The sequence below is a fragment of the Echiichthys vipera genome (assembly GCF_963691815.1).
Source record: "Echiichthys vipera genome assembly, chromosome: 14".
In the NCBI taxonomy this organism is placed as follows: domain Eukaryota; kingdom Metazoa; phylum Chordata; class Actinopteri; order Perciformes; family Trachinidae; genus Echiichthys; species Echiichthys vipera.
Genome location: NC_139839.1, coordinates 17,791,830 through 17,802,906, shown reverse-complemented (window position 1 = coordinate 17,802,906; position 11,077 = coordinate 17,791,830). Strand labels below are relative to the sequence as shown.

The 11,077-nt window shown below is 37.9% G+C and overlaps 1 protein-coding gene across 1 annotated transcript; it reads right to left on the bottom strand.

Moving 5' to 3' along the window:
* Positions 1 to 4,474: 4,474 nt before the first annotated feature.
* On the bottom strand, positions 4,475 to 5,479 carry LOC310956922 (olfactory receptor 52Z1P-like; the record flags this gene model as incomplete). Its single annotated transcript, XM_083927300.1, has 1 exon — positions 4,475 to 5,479. One exon carries the CDS (start codon positions 5,477 to 5,479, stop codon positions 4,475 to 4,477), a length of 1,005 nt encoding a protein of 334 aa, XP_083783426.1.
* Between the last annotated feature and the right edge of the window lie 5,598 nt (positions 5,480 to 11,077).

Sequence of the window (11,077 nt, the reverse complement as noted above, 5' to 3'; positions counted from 1 at the left end):
ACTGTGAGGATCCGTGTGTTGATAAACCCCAAAGGTTTTTTCTTTGCCTGTGCCCTGCTGGAGATGGAAGGCACCAAAAAAAAAAAATTAATAATTCCTTTAGTCCCTACTCCATTTCCTTTCCTTTTACAGCTCCTTCAACCTTGCTCACCGAGCAGGAGCACAAAGACTTGGTGACCCTCTCCACTTTTAAAGATGAGGGCTGTTACTGAAGGCGCAAAGATGTTTGCCTTTATAAAATGACAGGGTTTTGACAGGCAGATAAGCACTTTGTGTCCGTGTCAAAGACTTGTCAGAGAGCTTTGTAACTCATCGCTCACATGCATGACCGCCTCCCCTCGCTTCTGTTGAGTCGTTTTGAACATTATGCTGGAGTTGTGTACAGCCACTCATTAAGGTCCGACAGAGCAATTAAAAGCTATTTTGGATGTACACAACATTTTGTTATGCATGTGTATATGATTAAAGGGTATGTTTGTTATCTATGAGTGTACAGGGTGTTAAGCATATATATATCAAATATATATATATATATAATATTACATTACTACTACAAATGTGACTACACAATGTTTTGGGGTACTTATACAAATTGTAAATCAAGTGCTGTGCCTCAGTGATTGTGAATGTACATTGTACTTTTCCAAGAGAGACGAGAGAAGATATAGAAAACAAGCTATTCCTCAAAACAGGAGCACAAAAATATGATGCTTGGCAATAATGAGCTAGTATTGTAAATTACAAAGGAATGATCAGAATAGTTGTTTATTTTTGTATGCATGCTGTCTACCTAATTGTTTGTAAAACAGTTTTGTATTTCTAAGTGCGTTTGGTCTGGAGAATACTGGTGTCGACCCCTTCCTCCACCACATTGTGTTTTTAAGATCTTGCCCCTGAAAAAGTTGATTTTTTTAAGTGTTAAGACGGATTACTGTATTTATTAAGTGTTTAATGTACAAGCATGCTTTGTATAACTAAAACACATTACCATGCCATTGAAAATTGACTGACATTGCACAAGTGTGCCATATTGTAGCTACATTACTTTTTTATTGAATAAAGTATGGCATGGGCACACATAAGTAAGACCCCTTGTTGAATGTTTTTCTTCTCATAATCACGTTTTAGATGAAGTTTAGGACACTACTCCTACCAGAGAGCCCGACAAAGACTGACTCAGAGCATAGTTATAATATGCAAATATAATGCACATGCACTCAGTGTATATGAAGCCTCAGGCACTCTTTTTCTGTAGGATATGGTAAATTATGTAATTCATAAAGAATAACAGAACAGGACCAACACAGGAAACAGTATGTAGCTTACACAAATATCCATACTCCCTAAAACACCCAGTAAACCTTTCAGTGTATCCACTTCTAAACTGTGCCTTCAAATATAATTCAATTCAATCTTATTTATATTGCCAAATCAAAAGAAAAGTTATCTCAAGAGACTTCACATATAGATTAGGTCTAGACCACTGAGCAATTCCCCTACGAGCAGCAACAAGTCACACTATCTTTAATAATAATAATAATTACTATTAATATAATAATAGTAATTATCAATTACAATTACATAGTCAATCCAGCTATCTTGTACCCAAAAACAGGCAATAACATCGAACAGCTCTACGGAGGCTGGACCTCTGTCTTGACTGGTTGGGGAGAAAGAAAAAGAGAGAGCGGCCAGGACTTCTGTATGGTTGTGATGACACAACACAACTAGGTAGAAAGAGCTGCTACATTGCCATTACAGTTATTCCCCGGCTGCAATGACGGTGCAGAGATACAGACAGCGCAGGTGTAGAAGACCCAGAAACGCTGATCAATCACAGCAGATTTTTTTCTTCTTCAGGACTTAAAGAGGCGTACAGGCAGAGTGTCTCAGACAGAGGGTGAATACAGGTATATTCAGACAGACAATATGAGATGGGTTGGGTGCTGCATCTAAAATAACTTATTTGCAACAAAATACAAGTATGAACCTGAAAATGAGCACAATATGGGGCCTTTAAGATGCAGAAAGGTCTCAAAAACAGTGGTAAACTTGCTGAAGTGCCATAAGGTAACTGTTGCCATACAAGTACCAGTTTGGAACCCGAATCAAGTTAAAGTGAAATGTATTCTTGTACAAGAAGAGGACACGTACTGTACACATGAATGTCAGTGTCTCAACATGCTCTGAGGGAAGTCATTTAAACATGCAGTTGAACAGTTACGGTTGTCATGGAGATATATTTAGAAAACATAGTAAGTTATCTCAGCTCTTCCCATAGCAGTCGCCAACTCTCCTGCCGACTCCTCAACACATACTCACATTCAAACACCAAACAGTTAATACAGAGTTCTCACATATAACTAAAAATAACATGTCAACATTTTTTTTCATCAGTAAGGTACACTCCAGACCATGGTTTAGCCTAGCCTGCCATAGTGCCCACCACATACGATAGTTTAACAAACATATTAATCCATGACTCCACCGTGCTTTGGTGCTACACTGGTGTGGGTTTGCTGTCTCCATGTCAGCAGTTAAGGGGGAAGTTAAGGTATTTAACAGCTGAGCGACTGCTCCTCTGTTTTATGCACTTCTCACTGTAGTGAGTTAGACATTTTAGGTAAAGCATTAAAACTGTCTGAAACCAATTGTGACATTTATAAAAGCTTTATTCTATCTATGAAAATGCAAACTGGGAGATTTTGCAGCTTTTTGCCCGCTCAGTAGTGATGTGTCATGCGCAAAAGATGTGGCTCTGAGAGCTTTGTAGTGAATCAGAAGAGCCGGTCACATCGAATGAGGTTTTTTTCCTTTCGCTGCATACCTCATGGCAGAACTTTGTTTTGATTGGCCAGCATCGCGGCTCTCTGTCTGTCTGTCTGTCTGTCTAATACAACGATGAGGAGAGTGAGTGCCTCGTGTAGTTGCTGTGATGTGATGATGTGTTATATGTGTAATATAACACATCAACGTCTCCTGGTAGCTACATTAGCTAGCTATGCTAAGTGTATACGTGTATATGTGCAATAAAATGTTTGGTCTTTTGTAACAGAATAAATGCACAAAATTTGGCAATTATAAGGCTTCTCATGAAAACACTGAACATGAAAGGGTTTTCAAACCATTCATTTTTGCAAAGTTATGGCAAAATAAAGGCCTGCAAAAAAAATCCATAATTAAGAGCCATTCAGGAGTCAATCATAGATTATTATAGATATTTGTATAAACATAGTATGTGGTGGGCAGTAGGGCTTGACTGGTCTTAACTATGAACCGTATAAGGTCTAAAGGTCTAAATACAGGTGGGAAAAGGCGGATGAGTGCGTTCCTTATAAGTGTCCTCTGGAAACACTTCCGTTGTCTTGCAGTCTATTTGCATTTCTTTTTCCCAATGTGTTGTGTTGTGGTATTTGCAGCGTGTTTTCTAAATACTGCATGTGTTGTCAAATTGATCAAAAAGGTTTTCTTAATTTGCTTGTGTTTTGTCTATTTGCATGTTTTCTTAAGTTACAGTATATAATTGACCGCAGATGACTTTTAGCGTTAGATGAAAGTGTGGATTTAGATTCTACTTTTTGGAAATAGAGTAACAGCGGTCCCACAGATAAAACCCACAAATGATATTCAGTAATATTAATGTTATTGAATTTATAAGCAGGATTAAGCGCATACATATTTGTGTGAGTACATTATAAATTCAACTGTAAGTAACCTATTATATCAGTCATGTAGTTATTAACAAGTAAAATGTATCTCTTTTCCTTGAAGTAAATGTTTTCATGTTTGACGTGATGCACAATTTTAAGTTTGGTTCACATCAACAAACCCTCATCAAATGTGTTTTTTAAATCCTGCTTATTTATATTTTCAATAAAACAACAACATGAGGCGAAACAGCAGAAGTGAATGATGATAGAAAATTCTCAAGCAGCAACTTTCATATTTGTGCTTTATTAATTATACCAAATTATACAAAACAGAACACTATCTACATGCTCTATAAAATTACATTTACAAGCTTTCCTTTACAACAAAAGACTACTTTTACTGAAAGTTCATTCATGTTCTCAGCTCATTGTGGCACTTAAAAAACACATAGAACATTAGATTGCTATAACCAAATTAATTACATTAGTAATTCACAAACAGTGGTCATATTAGAGCAGACAGGACAAAGCCTGAAAGACAAAGGTGTGTTTTAAAGTTCAAGTGGTATATTTATTTCAGCAAATAAAATGTAGTGCATCCTGAAACATATGTCTTCCCATCATCCCTGTATTCCTGTATAATCACAGACAAACTCAGTACATTATGTGCACAAAGACTGCGCTTCAGCCTGCTAATGCTTCAGGAATCCCACGTGGCATGACAGGAGTTCAAATGTTTTTCTCCGAGCTGGCTGATCTGGTTTTGTTTAAATGAATTGAGCAAATGTGATTAAACATCATGGAGTTACAGGTGATTATGTATGTCATGTGTTTCCAATCCTACCAACAACATGCTGGACACACTTTGAATGCACCTTATTATTGGCTACATTATTTGTTACTTGCCTGCTTTTTCTGATGAAAAGCCTAAACAATTGTTTCCTTATGGTTTGAATACTCAAACCGTAGATTGCCGGATTAAGAATGGGTGGGAATATCAAAAAGTACAGCGATAAAAACAAACTGGTTTGGTAAGGCAGGTGAGAAATGTTGAATCGACTTTGTGCTATTTCCAAAAAGCACCCAATAGAGTAGTTAATTACTGCGAGCAGGTGAGGGGTGCAAGTCCGCAGGGCTTTGAGCTTAGATTTGCTGAATGACGATACACATATCTTCAGGATGTGTACATATGAATAAAAGATCATGATAATCTGTGGAACTGTGTATAGAACTACAGATAGTAGGCCAACAATGTTAGCAATAGATGTATCTGTACAGGCAAGTTTCACCAGTGCATAATTCATACAGTACACCTTTTCTATGGTTTTTTCACAAAACCGCAGACGAAGAGTGAAAATCAAAACAATGGAAAATGCCAGCATGGGGTACAGCCATGTTAAAACAATAAGTTTAACAACTCTCTGAGACATGATTGTATGATAAACCAGCGGATAGCAAATGGCTACGTACCGGTCATAACTCATAGCTGCCAGAATTGTGAATTCAGTGATGGCATATGTGTGTACAGCGTAGATCTGCGTCTGACAAAATGGTAGAGAGATCTCATATGAGTGCGACAGCAGGTTGCTCAGTAGTGCTGGTATTAAGGCAGTGCTTCCATACAGGCCATTCACTGCCAAGTTACACAGGAAAAAATACATTGGCTCATGCAGCAATTTTTCCCAATAGACCACTGCGATTAACAGTGCATTTTCAGCAACAATGGTTATATATATAATCAAGAACATGCAGAAATACACTGGCTTCATCCCCTCCATTCCATTGTAATCAGAGAGATAAACTGATGTCACTTCAGATACATTGTTCATGTTGAAAAAGCACCTGATGAATCCAAAATATAGCCTACAGCCCGATGTTGCTCAGTCTGAGGTGAAATAAGCTTCACCTTTGTGTTATTGAACTGCACTGCTTTTATATAGTTCTCTTCAATCACCAGTAAATACTATTGACAATGTGTTTACACTTTCATCATAGTTGCGTCAAGGTCAAAGCCTATTTCACAGGTATTGTTGACAGGTCAGGTACAGTATGGTCTCACTCTCTAAGTGAAGCATTTACTAATTGCTTCCCAGGAGTAATGTAAAACCCTGACCGCTAATGAGGATGTTTATCCACTGAGCTCCTTCACTTTGGATCCCATCGCTAATTCACAAAATAGCGATAAAGAATTCCATATAGTGATAGACATGTTAAAGACACGAACAAAGTATTAATACTTGATTTATACTGAAATATTGTTATTTTTTATCGTTCAGAATTTGGTTGACTATTCCCCGTGGCTATACCACTGCTGTACTAGCATGTTGTTGTTGTTTTTTAAAAAACCAAGGCATCTCAACCAAAAACTTTTATTTTGTGAAAACAATAGTGAGCAAAATTAGATCACATTAAATCACACTGCTCTGGTTTGATCTTGGTCCATTCTTCTTCAGTCTCTTCCACAGTTCTGTAACTGTAGTGGGTTTCTTAGCCATCACTTTGTTGCTGAGGATTTCCAGAGATTCTCTATGGGGTTTAGATCTGGACTCTGGGCTGGCCATTTCATTGTTTCAATATTCTTAGCTTCAAGGAACTGCTTAAGTTGTTTTATGGTGTGACACGGGACTTTGTCTTGCATTAAAATTGCAGCTGATTGGGAGACAATTGCAGTGCAGTTATTGAGTGTTGCTGAAGGAGGTTCACATAAACATTTGCATTCATCCTGCCATGTAGCTGTACAAGAGGCCCAACTCCTGCTGCAGAAAACTTCCCCTAAACCATGACACTTCCTCTTCCAATTTTAACTGACTTCTTTACACACTTTAGGTTCAGTCTTTCCCCAGTTTTACACCGAGCATAATGTTTCCCATCAGACCCAAATAAACTGAACGTCCTCTCATCACTAAAGTGCACTCTGGACCAGTTCTCTTCTGTCCACACAACATGCTCCTCAGCAAAGGTAAGTCTAGCCTTTTGATTCTTTCTGATGATGAGAGGTTTGGTAACTGCAGAGTGGGCTTCCAGTCCAAAAAGTCTTAAATGACAAGATACTGTTTGCAGAGACAGATCCTTGCTCTGTTCAGCACTGAACTGGTGAGCAACTCCAGCTGCAGTGTTGAACCGATTCCCCATTGAGAGACTTTCTATAATCCAGTCCTCTCGTGCACTTGTTTTACGTGGACGGCCTGCAATTAAGGGACTTAAATGAATCTGTGTCCTTGTAAAGTTTCAATATTCTTGAAACCACAGACTGTGAATGCCCAACCTCTCTCTGATGACTGAGAGGGTCATCCCTTTGACCTTCATCTGGACAATCTGCTGTCTCAGAGTTTCAGTCATCTTAGAGACGCTCGCCATGTTGTAAAGTAACCAGAAGAGCTGCAGATAAATCTGGCAGATTAACACCAATCTGAATATGTTTCCCATCCAATGTCAATGTAGCAGTTCCACACTTTAAAGTTGATGACATACTCTGGCTTCTGGTTTTGAGAGAGAGGAGCTCATGTTCACAAATTTTGATTGAACATCCCTAGGCCATGGGAATAACATGTTGCATTTCTTAATTTTAATTTTAATTTAACTTCCCCTTTAACTCAGACTATGCTAACTTAACATAAACTGAATAATCATTAAGAGACAAAACTGACCCAGAATGATTAGACCATAGCCTTTCCGTCAAGGTCCTTTCTCTCAACTTGATCCAATCATATTCGCCTCTGGGTGCCGCCATCTTGTCAGACTTTGACTCCTCCTCATTTCCTCTTACCAAAAAAAGGCATTGATGTGACTTTAGGGGTAGGGAGATACTTCCATCTGGCTGATGTATACTGAATTATCAACATTACCACCACCACCAGGGAGTTAGGCTAACAGAACACGTTACTAGATAAACAGTGGGAGTCAATGTTGAGATTTTTTTCCCGGGAACGGGAGTCATTTTTTAAAAAATTTTGTAATGGGAATGGGATGGTCAGTCTCTAGCAGAGTCGAGTGCAGGCACTCCCGTGTTGGTCTATAGAGGAAAACACACGGGCTACGGGAGTAAAGTGCAGGCAGCCAGCATTTATGATCTATGACTTAAACTGATATTCAACAAAGTACCATGCTCACAGACTGGTAAACACCGACCCTCATGGCCTGAATCCTCCCGCTGCTCCAGATTAGCATCTAGTGTACAGTATGTGCATTGATAGTAGGCTGTACTGCAAGTCATAGTGCAAGTGGAGCAATTTAATTAGCATAACATATCTAACATGTTGTGTTCTTAAACCATCTGTTGATACAGTTGATGGAAGAGCAAACCATCTTGTCACTTATGGTAACACCATCACACTAATGACCACTCCAGATCGAGATGACAGAGTTAGCGTGCTAATCCTGACAACTAGCCTCCGAGGTGAAGTGACGGCCAGAGGCTAGCTGTCACTTGCTGCCTCAGTGTTGCCACTGAGATATGACCTAAACATGCGGTTTTTGGCACTTCCGCATTGGATAAACCAGCAAGTTGCTGTGGTGGGGGCTGGAGGGTAACACAAAGACTCACAGTAAATCCTAAAGTCTGCAAATAAAACAAAACAGGTCAGTTTGTCTTTCAGTATAAATATTCAAATTTTCAACTAAACAAAAGCAGAAGCAAAAGTAGGATCTAGTCAAAAAAAAAAAAACTCAAACTAAGAAAGAAAATACAAGATACGTTGAACTTCAACGTGATATGTATGTCGATTGTTTTACACTGGAGTCAGATAAAAGCCTAGAGCGTCTCATAAACATGCTGAAGGGAGGTGAAATCATTTCATAACAATGTTTCTGTGGTCTGCAGAAATGTACAAAGCTAACATTGTTTTCTGGTGACTGGGCTGGAATTTAAAACAAAATCAGTGTCACCATACATATGTTTGCTGTTGCTCATATATGTGTTATGTGCAAGAGGTCAAAAGGTCAATGAGGAGAAAAAGAACTTTAAGGTGTAAACTATAAGAAAACTAAAGTATGTTAAATCAGCGGTGTAGCCCTCTTAATAAACTTAGCTGAAACCAAGTCTCGGTTGAACTATTATTGGGTCTGGTATTACATTGTACACTGACACAATATAAAGACCTACACTCCCATGAGCCTTGCCAGATTACTGTTTGCGTGTGTGTATTCCTCTTCCTGTTGTATGATTTCAGATAGCCAATCTGTTGCTTTTTTCATAGTTTGTTTCAAAAGCAGACGCAACACAGACCATCAACAATGACAGCAGTATTATCTTATATAAGAGAGTACAGGGCAATCTGTAAATTAAAAACTGTGTTTAGGAATACACATCAAAACTAACGCTAGTTTATTAATTTATGATTTTAGTGCAGTGTCCTGTACTGTGTCATTCATTTAGGTTTTGGCATGATGCCTCAATCCACTGGCTTAGTGTGTGAGTGGCCTACCCTGATCACAGAGATTACAGCTGCCTCCTTCACAGGTTAATAAATTAAAGCATATATTTTGTACGTATTTTTTATTAATTAGTAGACTTTTAGTTCATTTTATCTGGCTTTTACTATATCTAGATTATGCATGTTAGTCCTAATTTGGATTATCAGTGGAACATTTTAATTGTTTAATTGTCTTACTTATGTGACTGTAATTGTGTGTGTGTGTGTGTGTGTGTGTGTGTGTGTGTTGTATATATGTATACATGTATAATACCTCCCAAAAAGGCTCAACCCCTCGTCCACAGTCAATCTTCATCTAACTCACTGTCTCACTTTTACCCACTCTACATGCTCAGGCCAAATGTGATTTTTTTACATTGCTAAAGGTTTTGTCAATACACAGCTAATCAGTATAATTCCAGGGAAAAATAAACAATTTAACCTCCTCGAGTCAAATTACAGTGCTGTAGATCCTTTTAACGCAACATATAATCTCACATGTCATATTTGATTTATTGGATTTGGTGGATTTTGTTTCTTTTTCCCCTTTCCTCTATTATATTTGGGATTTGCACAGTTCCATATTGCTTCATTAATTATTTTATATGTGAATAATGTTAGATAGTCAGGAAATGTACATGAGCTTCTTCTTCAGGTTGTTAGTATAACATGTCGTCTGAGACAGCTGCTGCAAAGATTACTGCAGACTGTTGCGTGTTCAGAGAAAAACATGCAACAACCACTTAGCTGTGCCTGATACTGACAGGCAGGGGCAGATTTTTTTTTTAATTAACTACACTGGGGAAAAAAACCCTGCCTCCTATTGGTATGGGGCCCTTAGAAACATAAAAAAAATAGGTCACTGATTGGATAGATATGGGACACATTTACCCAATCAGCTGCCATCATGTGGCCGGGTTCATGAGGTCAGTTTTGTTGTCAAATGATACGTCACTCACTGTTAATAGACAGTAGAGGCAAAATTTAAGAAAGGAAAAGAAAAAGCACAACGACTGAGAGAACAACGGGACCAAGGGTGCGGACTCTTCTTCTGTTCCAGCAGGGTTTTTTTCTGATAAAGTATGATTAATATTGTGGGGGCCCAAACAAACCATAGCCTAGGGGCCCCTGACTACCTTAATCCGCCACTGCTAACAGTGCATGATGACAGGTGTTTCCAGGCAAATTAGTCTTTACGATGCAACTATACAATGTGTCATGGGGTACAACATTACTAAAATATGAATACAGCATGAATGAAAAACATGTATTTTGCTGTAAAAGATTTACAGATTTACAGTTTTGACACCAAGCTTTTGCAAGCATTTGTTCTTGAAATGCATATTCATGTATTTATTCATGTGTTGGCTTTAATGATCATAAAACAAACTCACAAAACTATATATATTTATACTGTATATATGTATATAAATTGTTTCAGGTACAGTGCACAATTAACATTTACACACAAATGAAGCGCAACAAATTACAAGCAAGTCAAATGTGACATGACCTGTGAAATGAAGAGGACAAATTATACATTTTTGATTCCAACTTTCTGTGTCAGGTCTGATAGTCCTCACCTTGTTTTTCAATTTCCTGCCTCTTATTAAAGGTCTGAAAAGCTTTCAACAATATTATTTCAAACTTTCTAGGAGTGAAAAGTGCAGGGAGGGTTGATAACGGCTATAATAATTGTTGAGTTGTTAAATAAATGCAATCCTGTTGAGTGCAATATTATATACTGTACATCTTTTACACTTATTTCTGACAGTAAAAAATGTTTACCACCATAAATATGAGTTAACACAAAAGCAATGCATGTTATCAAATTCAACAATATCTCATAATACAGTATATCATACACTCAAGTGCTTAAAATGCGCTTTTTTTTTTAATCCCCACTCATTATATTCATGTATTGAAAGAATGCTTCCCTCCTTATAGTTTCGGAAACAGTAATAATTAAAAATGTCACTACAATGTAAAATTGGTTAGTTTGTATTTCAGCTGCAA